The sequence below is a fragment of the Carassius carassius genome, chromosome 5, assembly GCF_963082965.1.
Source record: "Carassius carassius chromosome 5, fCarCar2.1, whole genome shotgun sequence".
In the NCBI taxonomy this organism is placed as follows: domain Eukaryota; kingdom Metazoa; phylum Chordata; class Actinopteri; order Cypriniformes; family Cyprinidae; genus Carassius; species Carassius carassius.
Window position 1 is genome coordinate 33,417,918 of NC_081759.1, and position 20,107 is coordinate 33,438,024.

The window sequence follows — 20,107 nt, forward strand, 5'->3', positions numbered from 1 at the left end:
TTGTGTATACAGATTTGGCGGAGTTTGTGTTCCTTGGTCTGTTTCTAATAGAGATGAGTCTGAAGATGTATGGCCTCGGGCCCAGGACCTACTTTCACTCCTCATTTAACTGTTTTGACTTTGGGGTGAGTAAAATGCCATCAGATACTAATGATATACGGGACCAAGGACAGTACATGTTTCTTTTCCAGTTAATGCCAGAGGTACTGCCTTATAAGAAGCAAAAGAATGCTGATGTCCTACTGAGCCCCCTCAAAGAGAGCAGCTTCAAGACATTTGAAAAAAATAATATGATTATAATTATTATTTTTGAAATTGTTGCTGGAAATGAGCTTTGTTTTCAAATATAAATTGTGCCTGGTGTATTTGTGTTCTGTCTTTGGTGTGTTTAGGTGATTGTAGGTAGCATTTTTGAGGTGATTTGGGCAGCAGTGAAACCAGGAGCCTCTTTTGGCATTAGTGTGTTGCGAGCGCTGCGTTTGCTGAGGATATTCAAGGTTACCAAGTAAGATATAATCCATGATGCTCTGTAGATCATTGTCCTAAATTAATATATTTATATTAGGGATGGGCGATATGACCAAAATCTTATATCACTATATGAGTCAATTTATTTCACAGTAACAATATATATCACAATAATGTTATTTTTGCTTAAATAAGGTCTTTATGATAGATATTTCCTAATATAAAATAAAACTACCCTAAATAAAAAACAATAAAACTCAAGCTCACTGAAGACAAGTAGACAGTCAGCGATTGAATAAGAAACTAATTACAAGCAATGACCAAAAAAAAAACCTCTACAGTAGAATAAGAAAAGTAAACAAATGTATAAAAAAATGCATATTCTTCACAGTATAAATTAAATATATATTTTATTTAAGCTACAAAAATGATTTAGACATGAGCAGTGAGAGATTTTCTCTCTTTTGTTGTATGAGTACCATGAGTGAGGGACAGCAGGAATATTAGACTGCTGTCACTTTAAGAGCTGCACGGATCCAATATATTTTTTTCACATGTGTTTTCTTTCTACACTGTTGGCTTTTACTTAAGACCTACTGTGTTTACAAGGATACTTGCAAGGATGGAACATCCAAGGCCTACAAAGTGGCAAAAACAACTGTTTAGTATTCCAGCGCTTTATAAGCACTGTCTTCACATGCATGCATTCTCTTTCACTGCTGATCGCATTTTGACTTAAAATCACTTATTTTTAAACTGCAATGCTGCACAATCTCTATCGGTTGTGTGTAAACTCAATCTCTACCAGTTGACAAATTTCTACCGGTTAATCATGTCTGCTGGTATATCACCTACCCTAATTTATACCATGGATTTATTTGCAGTTAAATGCTTGTTTCTGATTTGTTGACTGTTTCAAATGAAATTTCAAAACACACTAGACAAGAAATTGTATAACAATTTTTGAAATTAGTTGTATAGTGTATATGTGGAATGATTGACTCTTGATCATCGATTTACGATGTAATAAAGTAATAAAATATTAAATAGTATCAGTATCATACCACAAATCAAGTTATATTTCTTTCCCTAAATAGGTATTGGAACTCGTTAAGGAATCTGGTGGTGTCTCTGCTCAACTCAATGAAGTCCATCATCAGCCTCCTGTTCCTGCTGTTTCTCTTCATTGTAGTGTTTGCTCTGCTGGGAATGCAGCTCTTCGGTGGACAGTAAGAACCAGGCTGAGGGTTACACTCACATGTCTAGTCTATGTTGTTTTAGGTTTTACACTAGACATGACAACACAGTCCCAAAATCTTGTATCTTGCAAAAGTAAAAAAATTTTTTTAATAAACAATAAATTGTATTAATATAACCCTAAATAAATCATAAATCATCCCTTGACATGGAAAAAAACCTCCCTATCGTTTACATTTCTCTCTGCATAAGCAGCTGTGACTCTTCCAAGCCCTCTCATTTCATTTACCCCTCAGCCACATGTTAACAAACATGACTGAGCTGATCCAGACGGCACAAGTTTTCATTTCTGTGTTCTATGAATTATTAATTGTACGCTGCAACAAAGGAATTGCCTCTACACACGCTTCCCATGAGGTAAATATCAGCTTAGATGTACAAACGCTGTCATGTGATCTACTGTAATAAGGAGAGTGCCAGATAAACAAATAGTCGGTGCGAAATGAGAAAATATTATTGAAACATAACAATGTGAGCTGCAGGAAACACTATTCCCTCCTGATGGTGGTGAAGCCTTTCCAGATCTCTGCTTAGTGAAATGAGAAATTGCTTTTGTGCTTCTCTGGTACTGGATTTCAGCTCCATAGCGCTTTAATATTTAAGACTGTAGATGGACATGATAAACTGACTGTCTGATTCATGTAGTCATTTTTTGGGTTGGAAAAGAAATACGATTTCATACGTTTTGTTGTGAAGCACATCAGAGAGCAGAGATATTGAGAACAGTCTGAGCAGATAAAACATTCTTGTTCAGAATTCATATATATATATATATATATATATATATATATATATATATATATATATATATTCACTCACCTAAAGGATTATTAGGAACACTGTGTTTTCACTGTAATACTGTGTTTGACCCCCTTTCGCCTTTGGAACTGCCTTAATTCTACGTGGCATTGATTCAACAAGGTGCTGAAAGCATTCTTTAGAGATGTTGGCCCATATTGATAGGATAGCATCTTGCAGTTGATGGAGATTTGTGGGATGCACATCCAGGGCACGAAGCTCCCGTTCCACCACATCCCAAAGATGCTCTATTGGGTTGAGATCTGGTGACTGTGGGGGCCATTTTAGTACAGTGAACTGATTGTCATGTTCAAGAAACCAATTTGAAATGATTCGAGCTTTGTGACATGGTGCATTATCCTGCTGGAAGTAGCCATCAGAGGATGGGTACATGGTGGTCATAAAGGGATGGACATGGTCAGAAACAATGCTCAGGTAGGCCGTGGCATTTAAACGATGCCCAATTAGCACTAAGGGGCCTAAAGTGTGCCAAGAAAACATCCCCCACACCATTACACCACCACCAGCCTGCACAGTGGTAACAAGGCATGATGGCTCCATGTTCTCATTCTATTTACGCCAAATTCTGACTCTACCATCTGAATGTCTCAACAGAAATCGAGACTCATCAGACCAGGCTTCAACTGTCCAATTTTGGTGAGCTAGTGCAAATTGTAGCCTCTTTTCCCTATATGTAGTGGAGATGAGTGGTACCCTGTGGGGTCTTCTGCTGTTGTAGCCCATCTGCCTCAAGGTTGTGCGTGTTGTGGCTTCACAAATGCTTTACTGCATACCTCTGTTGTAACGAGTGGTTATTTCAGTCAAAGTTGCTCTTCTATTAGCTTGAATCAGTCAGCCCATTCTCCTCTGACCTCTAGCATCAACAAGGCATTTTCGCCCACAGGACTGCTGCATACTGGATGTTTTTCCCGTTTAACACCATTATTTGTAAACCCTAGAAATGGTTGTGCATGAAAATCCCAGTAACTGAGCAGATTGTGAAATACTCAGACCGGCCCATCTGGCACCAACAACCATGTCACGCTCAAAATTGCTTTAAATCACCTTTCTTTCCCATTCTGACATTCAGTTTGGAATTCAGGAGATTGTCTTGACCAGGACCACAGCCCTAAATGCATTGAAGCAACTGCCATTTGATTGGTTGATTAGATAATTGCATTAATGAGAAATTGAACAGGTGTTCCTAATAATCCTTTAGGTGAGTGTATATATATATATATGTTTGTCCTCAATTTACATGAAAATTCTGCACAATGAAAAATCACAGCTGATCAAAACATATTAGATGATTAATATGCAACTACTGTACATGTTTTTTGAACCAATGAGATTTCATTGTTGGGGCTTTGTAGCATGACATATTTGTATCACCCCCATGAGGATTGTGCAAACATATGATTTTATGAAAGTTATATACGTAAAATCAAGACTAGGGGTGCCCCACTTATCACAAAGACTATTTAAAATATGACTATATATAGCAGCATTTTACTTATAATGGTCATTAACTTTAGTTTTCTCTCATTGTATTGTTTTTGTGCTATTTTATTTTAATAAAATGAGTGGTTGGGCAAAGAAAGGCATCAATTTTGTTTTCCAGAATAATGTCGACAAGCCCTTAGTTGTGAGATGTTTCTTCTCTTGTTTTGAGGATTTCTCCACATTCTCTCGTAATGAGGCCCCTACAGAGCCCCTGAGAGATGGAAGAGAATGGTGAAATAAGAAAACATATTTATTGTATTTTTTTGTTATTAGTTCTGGAGATGCAGAGAGGAGCTCAGCTCAGCTTTTATATGCAGATGAAGAGAGACATTATTATTTAGAAAATTTCAGTGCCGTTTTTGCTGTCTTTGCAAGCAAACAAATTGAAAAAATGAACGATTTTGAAATTAGAGCAAAGCTGGCTCCTAAGCATACACATGAGGCTCATCCAAGAAAATGATTCACAGCTCATCATCTCTCTTCTAGGTTTAATTTTGAAGATGAGACCCCGACCACCAACTTTGACACATTCCCAGCTGCTATCCTGACAGTGTTTCAGGTATTGACCATCTGTTGATATGTGTCTGAACGCTCTCATCATATTCGTTTGAAATACAGTATTTCCATAATGTATTTTATCTGACAGGTTCTGACAGGAGAAGACTGGAATGCTGTGATGTATCATGGAATTGAATCCCAGGGAGGAGTGCACCGGGGAATGTTCTGCTCCGTGTACTTCATTGTGCTCACACTCTTTGGAAACTGTATCCTTTATATATAAACGTAGGGCTGTCATTACTGTCATGCTTTTTAATGGCCTAATTTTTCAAGTAAAGCAAACAAAATAATACACACAAATGTTGGTTTTAATAATGGTACTCATTGTAAGATATACAGTGCTGCATATTGCATGTACTGTATAAACTAAAGACACAAGAAAGAGGTAGATTTCTGCAACAGTATTCTTCACTAATGCCACAAAAACATCATCTGTATTTCTATTTCAGAATGCACAGAAAATGCTAACACTTAATAATTTAATAAGTAAATAAACAAAAATAACTTCTCCCAAACTTTATGCAATTGTAGGTGTAAAGATGTTTTTGATGCTGACCTGCTCTTCTTCAACTATCATAATCATGTAATCATTTGTGTTCCTGTGGCTGTTCCTGTAGAGCATTGCGTTAGCAGATCAAATGCTTGTGGGTTCGATTCCTAGGGAACTATGGAATTTGTGTGATAGCAAAGCTGAAATTTCAGCAGCCATTGCTCCAGTCTACAGTATAACATGATCGATTAGAAATAATTCTAATACTGATTTGGTGCTCAAATGAAGAACAGAACAGCATTTGTTTGAAATCTTTTCTAACATGATGTTATCAATTTAATTAATCTGTGCAGAATAAAAGCATTGAGTTCTTTACAATTAATCTTACTGAGCCCAAACTTTCAGTGTTTGTTAAAAGATTGCATAAAAAACAACCTGACTTGTTTGACAGTTTTATTAGATGACCACTTTCACACAATTTCCTTAAAGCACATTTGATCAGACACTCTCCTCAATGTCTTTTTGGCCATCGCTGTTGATAATCTCGCCAATGCACAGGAACTCACCAAGGTTGGTTGGGCATGATAAGGCTGTACATATGGCAAAAAATGTGAAGAAGTCTTGTGGCAAATTATACATTTTTGAGGTGCATAGATTTAGTTAGCAAAACATAATAGATAAAAACGAACAAATTCAAATTTGCACTAACAAAAAAAGCGTTTCAGTTTAAGGCTGTAGATATGGCCACATGTACAGTACATACAGTACAGTCACTGTCACAGCCATCCGTACAGTACCTGCACACATACCACATGAGTCTCACATGTTGTGAACACCGAATGTGTTTTCCTATTGCCATGCACTGTCAGCTTTTATTAGTTTCATAAGACTGTCTGTAAGGGCTCTTTTGATCTGACTGATGTTTGCCCTGGTCAATAAATCAAGATAATGAAACTTTCAGTCTGCTGTGGGATTTACAGCCTTACGTGAAGATGGTACCAACAGTATAGGGCCATAAGGCTTCTGGGACATCACTGTCTTGATTTGTTGATGCTAGTGGTGCTTGCCATTGGATGCAGATTTTTCTTGTCTTTCATTCTCTGTTTTTCTGTCTTGCTCCTCTCCCAGGATGAGGAGGAGCAGGAGGAGGCCATCAGTAAGAAACTGGCTCTGCAGAAAGCCAAGGAGGTAAAGGAGGTCAGCCCCATGTCGGCCGCTAACATTTCCATCACAGCGTAAGTCAGGGGGCATTAAACCTGAAGTCAGGGTACTGCCCTCCCCTTTTCACTAACCCTCCAAAACACCTATTCATCACCCCATCGTTGCTTTTTTTTTTATGTGTCCCAAGAAACATATTTCTGTTATTATCTGTAAGCACATTGGTGTTGGTTGTTTTCTTATTTTACTGTTGTCACTTTTATTTAGTCCTCAGTATGTCTCTGTAGGACTCTCTGAATCTATTCTCTTTGCAGATGGTCTTGCACTCATAATTGGTTATCTTTAAATGACACGTATGCTCGATTCCACCAGGCTGTGTGGAAATCTATGGAATTTTTTATGCTTTCCCGCTGAGGCCAACTGAAAAATCAGTCTGTGTTTGATAAGATTTGTTTTTAGACAAGTACAGTACAGTAGAAAATATATGTAGCCAATGAATGATGAATCAAATGAATCATGCCATCAAAATCTGATTTACTTGTGTGCATTTGAACCTAAATTGACGGTTTTACTTTTGCTAAAGACAGTTAATGTTGCAATCCAATGAATCAAATCCACTTCAGAATTAAAAACCAACCATCATATTTGATCACTGACTATTCTGAATATTGGGGGAATGTTCATTTCAATGTCAATTGTGGTCACGGCCCTGGATATGTATTTTGTTACCCTCAGGATCTTGTAGTAATTCTGAACGATTTTTGTAATATTTATACTGAATTAACGTTTTATTTGTAATTTTTCATTATGAAAGACATTTTTCCAGTGTTCAAAAAGTCAATTTATTAGATTGTTTAATAGAATAATATAATGACTAATTTAGTGTAATATAATTTAATTCATTTTAATGCACTTGGAATTTGAATGTCTTTCCTAATACTGTGATGTCTTCTCACCTGTTTTGATTTAAATTCTGTTTTGAAGACACAATTGTTGATATGTACTTCCCATTGAGTTGGGTGGGGTTAGGGTCAGAGTGATTGACAGGTGCAGTCCCTGACACTGACTTTACCCCCACCAAACTATTTCTTCCCCTCTCATGGTTTTTGTTTTTGGCATATGCAGTTTTATAAGGCCAAATCCTGGTGCTCTTTCATGCAGCTCCTCCAACTCCAGCTCTCATTCACCGTGAGTTCATTTACTCTGTTCAAATCTCCTCTCCTCCTCTGTCCCAGCACACTGCTCTTGCATGATGCCTGACAGCCAAACTAGTCTTGCTGACTAGAGGCGTTCAAAGTTAATCTTGTCGTTTAACTGATCAAATATATGTAATACATGGAAATATTATACATGGGTCATGAGAGGAAAACCATAAAGAGTAAAACCGGTGAAGGGTAACGTTTATAATAGCTTTCATACCATTCTTTAATGACAACATTTAATGTTTTACAAATCATTAGTTAACAAATCTGAGACTACATTGATTTTTTTTTTTTTTTTATTAAAAAAATATTCTAGTTATAGTTTTAAATGAATTATACGTTTTCAGAATTTTTTCTCCAAATAAACTTTTCATTGACATTGTTATCGTGATCATGTAATTTGTAGTGGAAAAAATCTGTTAACTTTTTAATAGGAACATATGCCCATATATGCTTATATTAATGTTAAAATCTTCATGAGCTGCTGATATTGTTGATTTTTTTTCTCCGTCTTAATGAAAGCAATTATAAGGTGTTGCTGAAAAAGTGTAAGTGTAGACTTAAATCAGTATTAATCTGCTTCAGTGTAATGCAGCTGCCTCAGTGGATTATATACTTACTGTACTTTCTTTCCTAATGTTATGTTTGCCACATTTCTTTAGCTAGCGGGTTAGGACATTTTCTGGAAACTCTAGATTAACTGTTCGCTGGGCTCATTAGCTGCCGCTGGCATTGAGCTGTGTTCTGAGAATCGGCCGTCTGTTTCCCAGTGAGCATCACTACTAGAGCTTCTGCTACTGTTAGTGCCTAATGAGTCAGCACTCCTGTCAGACGAGCCCACTGTGAGAGCATAGAGACACACACACACACACACACACACACACACACACACTTATACTCTCTCTCACACATACTGTACAGGCAGGTGAATTTAGGAATCCAGTACTATATTCATAATTAAACAGAAATTAGAAGGAGAACTTGGCTCATTGTCAAACTTTTGAGAAGATAAAAGACTTTTGTATTCATGCTAGTAATATATATTTTTTAAATTAGTTTTTGGTGATGTAAAGGAACAGATTACCCCAAAATAAAATGCTTTTCATCATTTACTGACCGTCATGTAATTCCAAACCCATACAGCTGACATTTTAAATGGAACAAAGAAGGTGAATGTTTGAAGAATATCCTCTCATTTTCATATAATAAAAGTGAATGAGGACTAGAGCTGTTACAAGATAAAAAAGCATTAGAAAATTGGTAATGTGAAGTCATACAATAAAAGGTGTATTTCATTATTTTATGAAATGTTATGATTGTTTATTAATACATTTATTCAATTAATCAGTCTTTTGAGTCAATTTTTTTTAATGAACTGATTGTTCTAGTTCAAGAAACCAGTCTGAAGGATTCATTCACAAATGTGACATCACTACTTCTCAGATGAACTCTGTACTCACAATATAAAGCTTTTCAGTCAGTAACATTTAAATCTGCTGTATGGCTTTAGAAGATTTAAAATGTAGCACACAAGACATATGAAATGCTTTTATTATACTTTTATGGTTATTTGTTTATTTATTTATTTTGCCTTATTCCTCATTTATTTTAATTATATTTAAAGTGTCTTGGACATTAAACGATTGTGTTCCACAAAATAAAAGTCATGTGGGTTTAGAACTACATAAGGGTGAGTGAATGATGATAAAAATTATATATATATATATTTTTTTTGTGTGTGTGTGTGAATATTCCTGTAATGCTTCAGTTTGAGCAGTACTGAAGTTTTTGGGTTGTAGAGAGTCTGGATAAGTCTGTCATCATCTCATCTCTCTCTACTGTTTTGTACTTTCTTTAATTTTTCCACCATTCATTTTCCACTGTCTTTTATACTGAACGTATGTGTTCAATGCTGATTTTCTTGTCAAATGTTTGTCTTCTTACCTGTTTTCTGTGGCTCTGTGGGGGCTCTTAGCGTGTCCGTGTGTATATGTGTATTTCAATGTGTGCTGTATGTGTTTTAGGAGTTATGTCTGCTCCCCTGCACATCACTACTTGAGGTAATGGTACTACATAGGGCATGACTACTGTTTCAGTACATGAATGGATGTATTTTGCTCATCTGTACATCCTTGACGCACCTCATAGTGTTTGACAATGTGTACAGTGTTGGACATTTCAGAATCTTGCCCCTCATTCATATATATATATATATATATATATATATATATATATATATATGTCAACGTTAACCTGTGATTCATTTTTAACCCTTGGCCAGCTGTAAAAAAAAAAAAAAAAAAGTCGTTCATCAACTACATTTCACTCTTTGTACTTTAAAGCTGTTGTTAACAAGTTTTGGTCAATACCATGCTTAAAATTGAGAGTTTGATGAAGATGTGTATAGTTTTTAATAGCCAGAGATATCAATACTGCTAACACTGTTTACAGCAGCTTTATAGTACTGCACGTTAAGAACATCCCAGTCTTTATTTTTGCTAAGTATGTTAATATTTAATAGAAAAAGGGAAATATTGGAACTGTGATAATGATTAGTACATATACTCTGACTCATTGAGCTGTAGTGTTCATGCAAGTTTTCATGGCCCTCTCTGCTATCTATTATTATTAACATGGCCAAAAGTCAAATTAACACAGTAGGGAAATGCAGATCACACCTTGAGGTCCTGTCATACAGTAAAACCAGGGAGTTTGCACCACCTTGTCCTGCTTGTCCACAAGAGGTACAGTTTGACCTCAGGACTGTTTCACACCACAAGGTCCTGTTAGTGCTTTAGCTGTAAAAATTGTCTGAAAATCAGTCTCCCAGCCTCAGACACTGTTCTCTTTCCCATCACCTGTCTACACATTACTGTAGTTCACTCATCACTCCCTGGAACATGGCCTGCCTGCTAGAGGTGTGCCCAGAATACAGTGATGTGGAGAAGAGAGGAGTGTAGACGTGTTACTTTTCCCAAGTTGAAGCTTTTCCTTGACTTTTCTTTACAGCAGTAACTGTATTGATTCATGTTCTCTTCATGCTAACTAACTGGATAAAAAAATAAGGTATAAGATGACATTACCCAAAAATAGGAGAAATATAGGAGACTTCTGTCATAATTTGTTCATGCATTCTAAATCTGAATGACATGGGGTGTGATTAAACAATGACAGAATATATATATATATATATATATATATATACATATATATATATATATTATTATTTTTTTTTTTTTTTTTGCGTGAACTATTGCTTATAAGGGAGCAATAGATATGAAGTCACTAGCCATCTAAATGCCCTACATTTAAGGTATAGGATGCAAGGTTAAACTTCATGACCTAAACCATTGTTCACAAATGTTTGCAAGATGAGTAAAGCATGCCCATAACTAACCTTTGTAATCTGGCATCCATAAAGACCTTCTTTTTATTTACACATTGGTTAGTTCCAGTCCTTAAATCTGCTTGAAGTAATGCCATTCCAAGGGCACTGACATTTAGTCCAGCAGCACTGGGACATTTTACTGTTTGAAGCTCTACACTGTGTTCAGTGTTAGACAGATCCTGCTTTTGGCTTTGTTTAGAGCGATTTTAGTTAGCAGAGCAAAAACAAGCAAAATAACCAGTCATATTATGTCTAAAATGTATATTATTTAATAAAAACTTGCAATGTTGTAGTTGAGACCTGCTCATTCATATCTGAGTCGAGACCAAAACTAGAAGTAAAACTGATTTAGAATCAAGACCTGAGAGGTTCACCTGCTCTTGAGTCCATGACAAGGTAAAAGTCCTGGTTCGCTTGTCTTGAGTCCAAGAGCATATTTTTATTGTCTCGGTCTTGACTCACACTCTGTCTTCTTTGGGTCTCGGTCTTGAGTCAAACTCAACCCTCTTCTGTTGAGAATATTGATTTGTGTGAACTTCAGCAATCCAAAATGAAGCTCAGTTTTCAAATCCGTAAGGATTTTTTAAAGAATGAAAACAGGCAATCACCATCTTGAAAGGGGGTCTCGACATGGATGAGACTAACGTCAACACCATGCCTAATTGTTTTATTAAATTGAATCTGTCTGAGGCTTACACATTTGTTTCCTTAAATCTTCTCTTCACTAGTAAAGAACAGCAGCGTTCTCTAAAGATGATGTCCGTGTGGGAGCAGCGCACCACGCAGATTCGGAAGCACATGCTGGCTAGCAGCGAGGCATTGTACCAAGAGGAACTCAACCCCCGGCTGACCTCCAACCTTCACCTCCGCCCTGACATGAAGACCCACCTGGACCGACCTCTGGTGGTGGAACCTCGTTGCGATGGTCCCATCAGTCCCCACAGAGGCTGGGACAAACCCCAGGACTTGCAAGGGGAGGGCGGCACACCAGAGGAACAAGTCCACCCTGTGATGGAGCCATCACAGTCACAGCCACCACGCAAACACCACCGACACAGGGAGCGTCCCTCCAATGAGACCAATGAAAACGGCGACACAGGTCATGGCAAAGAAGGCCGGCATCATGTGCATCACAGCCGCAGTAAGGAGCACGATGGGACACGGTGTAAGGAGGGGAAGAGTGACAGGAGCCAGAGCAGAGAGGGGGGCCACAGACATCACCATCAGAGCTCAGTGGATGAGGGAGTGGGAGGTGGGGAGCGAGAACATCGTCACCATCACTCTCATAGGCATAGCAGAGAGGGCAATGGAGTAGTCAGTGCAGGGAAGAGTGAACGGCGGTCCAGGCAGAAGGATGGCTCACGTTCAGGAACAAGGGAGGGGGAGAGGTGCTCCAGGGGTGAAAATGGAGGTAATGGAGGGAGGAGACGGCACAGACCACGTACCAGTAAAGCTCAGTCGACATTGGAAGGAGAAGAGCAACAAGGGAATGGAGAGCAGGAGGAGGACAAGTCACACAGTCATAGGTAAAACTATTTTGGAAAAGATGTAATTTTTTTTAAATGATATATTATAATAAACAGCACTTTTGTTCTCAAGAAAACTGAACTACGTTCCAGGAGCTATGAGACCTTGTTGTTTTACATTATTCCAGCACTGGTGGAGATTCTGATTTGTCCCAAGAACTCACTTTAATCCATTCACCAAAATGATTCATTGAGATTCATTCATTGATTTAGTAGACACCCACTTAGGTGGTGACCAGTGAACTATAAGTGCTATAAGAACATTTATCTACTCAACAGATTTGTTTGGAAGTATTTTAGGACAGGAATAGAATAAAATGTGCGTATTTACATATCTATGACACAAAAAGAATGTTGTCAGTCAAATCATCCTCATTCAAGAACGAATTTGAGTGCTTTGTTTATGAGTCAGTTTGTTTCCCAGTGCCTTTCTGAGTCAATCCAAACTCAAAACACCAACTCGTTCATTGATAAGTCTACTTATTCAGTAGATCCAACCAATAATGTGATTTGTTCATTTAAAAGATTAGTTCAGGAACACAGAGATGTTCATGACCAAAACGCCAATGTGTAACCTCATTTTGATTACTGTAGGCACATGGACATGGGCGGAGATTCATTGGCTATAAACCCCCATCAACCTTCAGGTAGGAACCGATGGTGTCTTGATAATCCAGAAGACTTGGACAATAAACAGAATATTGAACAGACTGGAGGAATGGGCACACACATACCCGTGACCGTCACGTCTCCCCCTGGAGAAACCACCCTTATTCCCAGTTAGTATTTCTCATACAGCCACATCAGGTCACTGTGACTAATTTTCACTAATTTTATACTCTCATTTGTGTGGCACTTTTTTAAGCATGTTAACATTGCTGCTGGCAACAAGCCAGTGTTGGTCTAACAAAGGCTTACAATTGTATAAATTCAAACATGACATTTGTTTTTCTTCTCAGTGAACAGTATAGACAGTGAGACAATGCCCATGACTGAGAAGAATCTGGAGGATCTGAACCAGAGCAGCCCTCGTCCCATCCTCCCTTTCAGCTCTATGTTCATCTTCAGCCCAACCAATCCGTAAGTGTGTGTGTGGAGTCCCAATGTTTTCAAAACCATGTGCATTTGAAAATGTATCACAGTGCAGTGTAATAAAAGCTGTTGTCAGAGCTGCAATCTGAATGAAAGCAGAAGTATTCATTCAACATTTCTTATTTGGTAATTTGACAGTAGCTCACATTCAAGGCTTTCCAGAAATAGGCTTTTTTTGTCAACAAGTACTGGTGTAGCATGGCACAGTCATTTGAGCATATCAAGGATATTCTTGCTTTCAAGTTATGTTTAGGAAGTTTGTTATCTATGGTGACTAAAAAAATAGCTTGTAATGAAATGAAAGTACTGACAGATCTTTTCCATAGTGTGACAAACATTTAAAGTAGCTTCCACAACACAGTTGAGTTTTGTTTTGAGTATTCAGATACAGCATTTGTAGTTGGTGATTGGCAAACTACCAATGCTGTTATATCTGCAAATGTTCCTGGTTATTATCTGTCTAAGCCATCACTAATAATGGTTATAAAGTTTAATTGTGTGTGTTAAAGGTAAATGCTTTAAGATCTTTAAGACTAAAAGGCATCCAATCCTATAAACCTCCATATAAAACTTTGTATTATTGGGCAATTGCCAAATGCAGCTGTCTTTCAAGATCCTGTTGGTGCAACAATATAGGAATACTTTTATTTTACTATATACTTATGCCACATGAGTGTTTGTTGATCTGACCATGCCTGCTAAAATCTACGCTATTACTGAATTAATCATTGAACTCTGAAACCTTGCTTGTGGCCTGCATGAAAATATTAATTATCGGTGGTTAATTAAATGTATCTGTCGGTAGATTTAAAATAATGTTTAGGTATCACACTTCATTATGTAATTGCCTTCAGCCTCATTCTTATAGTGTGTATGTGTGTGCAGGGTGAGACGTCTGTGCCACTACATTGTGAGCCTGCGCTATTTTGAGATGTGTATCCTGGTGGTGATTGCCATGAGCAGTATAGCCCTGGCTGCAGAAGACCCAGTCCAAGCCAATGCCCCTCGTAACAATGTACGTCGCTCATATGTTTTGGTCTGGTCTGACTGTGCACAGTAAGATTTTGTCAAAGTTTGACCTCATTTTCCTATATGTCCCAAATGACTGATAATAGTCCGATGACAATTTTACTTTCACCTCATAGGTCCTGAAGTATTTGGACTATGTCTTCACTGGTGTCTTCACATTTGAGATGGTCATTAAGGTAATTTTGTGATAAATGACACTGTTTAATTGGATCTCTGATAGAAGAAGTGATTCAGAATTCCCCTCATGACCTGAGAAAAGGCTATTTGGTGACAGTGCACAACTATTGTATGTATTTTCATAATCGACTTGTCAGTGGTTTGTCTGAACAACTAGGTAACTAGTTGGACTTATTAAGATCACATACTGTAAGACATGATCTTGTGTTCATAAATAGTGTCAGTACAGTAACTGACAGATTCTCAACAAATAAATCAGCCGAATTTCTATACGATTTTATTTTACAAAACTGTCATATTCCTCACAATAAACTGTTAGGATTCTGTTTAATAATAGGAACATTGCTCAGCGAATTATATAAAGTCTGTCAGTAATTGTCTTGAAATGTATTGTAAAGGCAGCGAGTTTGTTACAGAAATGGTGCTTTGATGGCTGTAGTGATGGTGTTAAGGTTTAGTAATCTTTAATATTTATGTTTCTCCCTTGAAAAGATGGTGGATTTAGGTTTATTGCTGCATCCTGGTGCCTACTTCAGGGATCTGTGGAACATTCTGGACTTCATTGTGGTCAGTGGTGCACTGGTGGCATTCGCATTCTCGTAAGTTGCCTTTATATTACAAACACCTGTCTAAACTCCCATAAATCAGAAAACTCTTAATTTACTCTTTTACTTAAGTGTATTCGAAGTCTATCGTTTATCTTGGCTACAAAATACAGAGTAATTTGAGACACCTTTTAGTCCAAGATCTTGCCCGTATACTCTTCTTTTAAAAGGTTTTACTTCCTACAGCATGACAAGAGTATCTTTGTCTTTGTTGTACACATTCAAAGCTGCAAACTCCCAATGATCTGTAATTTCCTTCCTGTCCTTCTCTCAGAGGTGTGGGTCAGTTCACACCACTTTATTGCACTTTTGAGAATGCAGTCTCAAAAAGAATGTGTGTGTGTGTGTGCGTGTTTGTGTTTGTGTGAGAAGGAGCTAATAAAGGAGTTGTCTGATACGATACGCTGTTTGCATCTCTTGTGCTGTAATGGATGGGCCATTGCAACACTTTAGTATTGAGGAAATGGTATTAGCTGCTTTTAGAAACACAAAAGAAAACCGAAAGGAACAGAAATGTTAAGAGTTTTAATTGTTATGGTTCTGGTGCTACAGTATATTGTATGATGAAATCAGTTGCAGTTTTGTCTTCACATGATGCACCAACTGCCTGACCAGGGCCGCTGCTGGCCCAATGGGTTTCCTAAGCAGAATAGTATTGCTGTGCCCCCTCCAAAAAAAAAAAAAAACTATTAGGGGTTAAAAATCAATCTTTAATAAAATATAAAAGTAAATAAATAAGTTGTAATTCAATAGTATTATTTATCATTTAGAAATTAAAGCTCTAGACAGTTACCTATGGTTATGATTTTATTAATACCGTTGCCTGATTGATTTTATAGACTCAAGCATTCATAAATCACACAAAATAAAATTAAGCATGGTTAATTTTGGTTGTGATCTCCAGATGTTTTTGTTGAAAAAAATTAAAAATTAAAGAGGCTGTAGCATTCCTATCGCAATTAGTGTGGCCAAAAAATTTAAATTAAGTGGATATTTAACTTAAATGTTTGGTCAATATTAAACAAGGATTTGGTCATACTGTAAGTGTATCAACAGCAATTATTAGGCCTTTGATGCCATTTGCAGGCATTTGTAATAATGCAAATTGTTTATTTTCTATTAGCTAGGCTACATTATGTATTTTAACAGTGTTATTCAATGAAACCATATTATTAATTAACCAGTCATTATTGTCACGTGTGCTTATACAGCCTTCTGCGTTCATCATAAAATGTGTGTGTGTATATATATATATATATATATATATATATATATATATATGTGTGTGTGTGTGTGTGTGTGTGTGTGTGTGTGTGTGTGTGTGTGTGTGTGTGTTAATGCTTAGATTTTTATTTAGATGTATATGTTAATATTAATATAGTCATTAATATAATAATTTTTTTGAGCAACTGGGATGGTGCCCCCCTGCAAGTTGGTGTCCAACGCAAACTGCGTACTCTGCATATAGGGAGTGGCAGTACTGTGCCTGACGCTTCTTTCTTTCTTTCTTGTTTTCTTTCTTTCTTTCCTGCACGTCATATATATTTGGGTATGGGGTGCATTTAATTTTGTGATTTAATTACTCTGTTGACAAGTCCAACATTGCAGTCCCCGACATGATTTGGATGCAAATCTTTGGAATGAGATACTGATGGTGCTCTGGTGTCCCCATTAGGCTTCTTATCTAATTTAACCAGCAATACTTTCTTGGTTAACCAGCTTTACCTAAAAGATCATTGCAAATGGGATGGTTTCCTGCCATGTCATAAGTAATTATCAATGAGTAAGGCATGCTGAACATAGAGTGGGTGCAATACTGCTTCGGAATAACAGGGGTATCTCAGAATGAAGGGGTCTCTCAGCTGTACTCACTATTCTGTCCTACTTCTTGTTTGTTTTTATGTTTGTTGCTGTGTTGTCATGTCAAAAACGTGTTAAATGTGAGTTTATTGATGTGCTGTCACTGACTTTCCTCTCTTCCTCTGTTTCTCTCTGCCTGGAATCACTTGAAGGAGCTTCATGGGGTAACGCCTTAACTCTCTCTGTGTCTTTGTTTATGTCTCTGTCTCTCTCTCTTTCACTGTTCATCTTCTTGCCTGTCTCTGAGTCAAATAATGCTTAGCCCATAGGCACGTGTTGAAGCATGAGATCTTCTGCAGTGTTTCAGCCTCTCCATAATCCATCAATTAGCATCACTCATGTAATTGCAGCCAGTGAGCTTGATCTTCTTCTCCATGTCATTTAATTCTCTGTTGTCTTGGAGGGCAGACACTATTGATCTGTTTCATTTGAAACATTACTACCATTCTCAGTTGGTCTTCAGTGCTTACTGAATATGGAGCATCCTGGGCGATCCCCACATTGTCCTCAGACAGGATGATCAGTGCATGTGTCATATCATATCAAAAATGACCTGTTCAGTTGTTGTAGTGGTATATCAGGGCAAGTCTGGCTTTTTTTTGGCCAGGGGTTGCACCATCGTTCAATTTAAACATCACATCTGTGCTCCATTTTTGTTGGATCAGGCATGAGAACACGAACGTATTTCCTGTACATGCTCATCTTTCTGCATGTTTTCGGATTCACGAGAGAATGTGATGCACTGCAAATGTGACTGCTGCGATTGGCCAGAGCTTTAAAAGGGCTCTTTAAAGCATAAAAGACAGTTCAAACTATGTATGAACTGATAATAAAATTCTATAATGACTAAATAATTTAAATACAAAACATCAAAAATTAACAGTATAATGTATGAAAAATTGATATTCATTTTGAGATTTTTTAGGCATAATCATAATGTTATTCATTTAGAGGTTTTTTTTAGGTATCTTTTCAAGCTCACTTTCATTTAGCTGTTATTATAAAAATATATATTTTTAAAGATTAACTTGATTGTTAGATGACAGCAAAGGTTCGTAATCTAAATGTTGAAATATGAGAAATTAGCATGAAAAATTATATATCCAATATCAACCCTATATAAAACTATAACAACTACTGTATATTTCTAGTGCACTTTCAAAAACCAAAAAAGTGCTGTTACTCTTATTAATCACATAAGTAAAGCCAAAAAACCCCAACAAAAATACGTAAAATTTACAATATTATTAAAAGCTAATCAAAATAAATGAGTTTTTAAAGCTCTCTGAAGTGCCCCCTAATGTGGAAGATGTTTAAGGACTTCCAAAGCTTTTTCAAGAGTTTAGGAGCTACCATTAAAAAAGCTCATCTTTACATTTCAAACCATCAGACACTGCTGATCTCAAAGGTTGATATAACCTGTATATTAGCTGATATATATATATATATATGCTATACCTATATAAATGAAAATATTTGACTATGAGCCTATAAACGATCTGATACAAAGATATTATGCATCCCTAGATATAACATTTTGCCCATATGCCGCGGACCAAAACAGTTGTACAATAAAGTATAACAGTAATACTATACAATTTGTTTATAACCATTTGCTGGCATCTTTCAGCCATGCTTTAGGTTCAAAAGTGTGATATGAATCAGATCAGGACTGATCTACGGCTCCACCATTTCTTTCCTAGATTGGCATGTCTTGGTATTCGCTCCAGATCTTGATTGTGTTGGTTTTCAAAACCAGCTTCAGTTGTTCCCTCTCTTGTCAATCTCTCCTACAGCTGTCTCTACAGACTCCAGCAAAATAATCTGTCTTTCTGTTACACCCATAAAAGAAATGAATGGCAGTTGGAAGTGTGTTTCACCTGCAATACAACGCTTCTTCCTCTTTTTTTTCCAAATGTTTCCAAAACATTTGCCTAAAAAAAGTCCCACAATTTCCTGTTTCTCTTGCATACAGTCATCGAATGTCATTATGCCTTGTGCTTCAGCCTCACAAAAGAACGTGATGGTGCTCATAAAAGTCTTTTTCATTCTCATTGAAATGTTATGTGCAATGTTCTGAAAGGATGATGTGGTTTACTGTTAGTGCAGAGGAACATTCTGTTCTCAGCATGTCATAATGTTTTGCCTTTTGCTTTGTGTTCTTCTCATTCGTTAGATCACATCAAAGCGTAAACAGGTGGGGAACCCCCGATATTCTTTTTTTCTCCATGATAAATCTTCTTTAATCCTCATTGTCCTGGGCTTACTGGGATAATGTCCTTTACTGTCACTACATATTAGTAAAGTGAGGGTATCTGTACAGGGTTGGAGCCTCTACAATAACACTGATGGCTTTCATCAGAAACTCTTAAAGGGTTAGTTCACCCAGATAGCAAAATTATGTCATTAAAAACTTACCCTCATGTTGTTTCAAACCCGTAAGACCTCCGTTTATTTTAGATTTGGTCCGAGAGCTGTCAGTCCCTCCATTGAAGCTGTGTGTACAGTATACTGTCCATGTCCAGAAAGGTAAAAAAAACATCATCAAAGAGGTCCATGTGACATCAGAGGGTCGGTAAGAATTTTTTGAAGCATCGAAAATACATTTTGGTCCAAAAATAGCAAAAACGATGACTTTATTCAGCATTGTCTTCTCTTCCGTGTCTGTTGTGAGAGAGAGTTCAAAACAAATCAGTCTAGATATCCAGTTCGCGAACGAATCATTCACCAAATCGAACTGAATCGTTTTAAACAGTTCGCATCTCTAATACGCATTAATCCACAAATGACGTAACCTGTTAACTTTTTTAATGTGGCTGACACTCCCTCTGAGCTCAAACAAACCAATATCCCGGAGTAATTCATGTACTCAAACAGTACACTGACTGAACTGCTGTGAAGAGAGAACTGAAGATGAACACCGAGCCGAGCCAGATAACGAACAACAGACTGTCTCGTTCTCGAGTCAAGAACCGTTTCTGTCAGACGCGTCCGAT

The 20,107-nt window shown here is 37.2% G+C and overlaps 1 protein-coding gene across 5 annotated transcripts in view; it reads left to right on the forward strand.

The window, feature by feature from the left end:
- cacna1ba (calcium channel, voltage-dependent, N type, alpha 1B subunit, a) overlaps positions 1–20,107 on the forward strand; it is a 125,328-nt gene that overhangs the window by 71,831 nt on the left and 33,390 nt on the right. For 3 of the 5 annotated variants that reach the window (XM_059550794.1, XM_059550795.1, XM_059550798.1), the window contains exons 11-24: positions 13–125; positions 393–505; positions 1,566–1,697; positions 4,513–4,585; positions 4,673–4,790; positions 5,577–5,644; positions 6,203–6,309; positions 7,358–7,420; positions 11,551–12,348; positions 12,943–13,127; positions 13,308–13,428; positions 14,326–14,455; positions 14,586–14,645; positions 15,139–15,245. In XM_059550794.1, coding sequence (XP_059406777.1) covers positions 13–125; positions 393–505; positions 1,566–1,697; positions 4,513–4,585; positions 4,673–4,790; positions 5,577–5,644; positions 6,203–6,309; positions 7,358–7,420; positions 11,551–12,348; positions 12,943–13,127; positions 13,308–13,428; positions 14,326–14,455; positions 14,586–14,645; positions 15,139–15,245 — 2,188 coding nt within the window. Of the gene's footprint in view, positions 1–12; positions 126–392; positions 506–1,565; positions 1,698–4,512; positions 4,586–4,672; positions 4,791–5,576; positions 5,645–6,202; positions 6,310–7,357; positions 7,421–9,458; positions 9,495–11,550; positions 12,349–12,942; positions 13,128–13,307; positions 13,429–14,325; positions 14,456–14,585; positions 14,646–15,138; positions 15,246–20,107 lie in introns of all 5 variants that reach the window. The other 2 variants (XM_059550796.1, XM_059550797.1) reach the window with 2 other exon arrangements.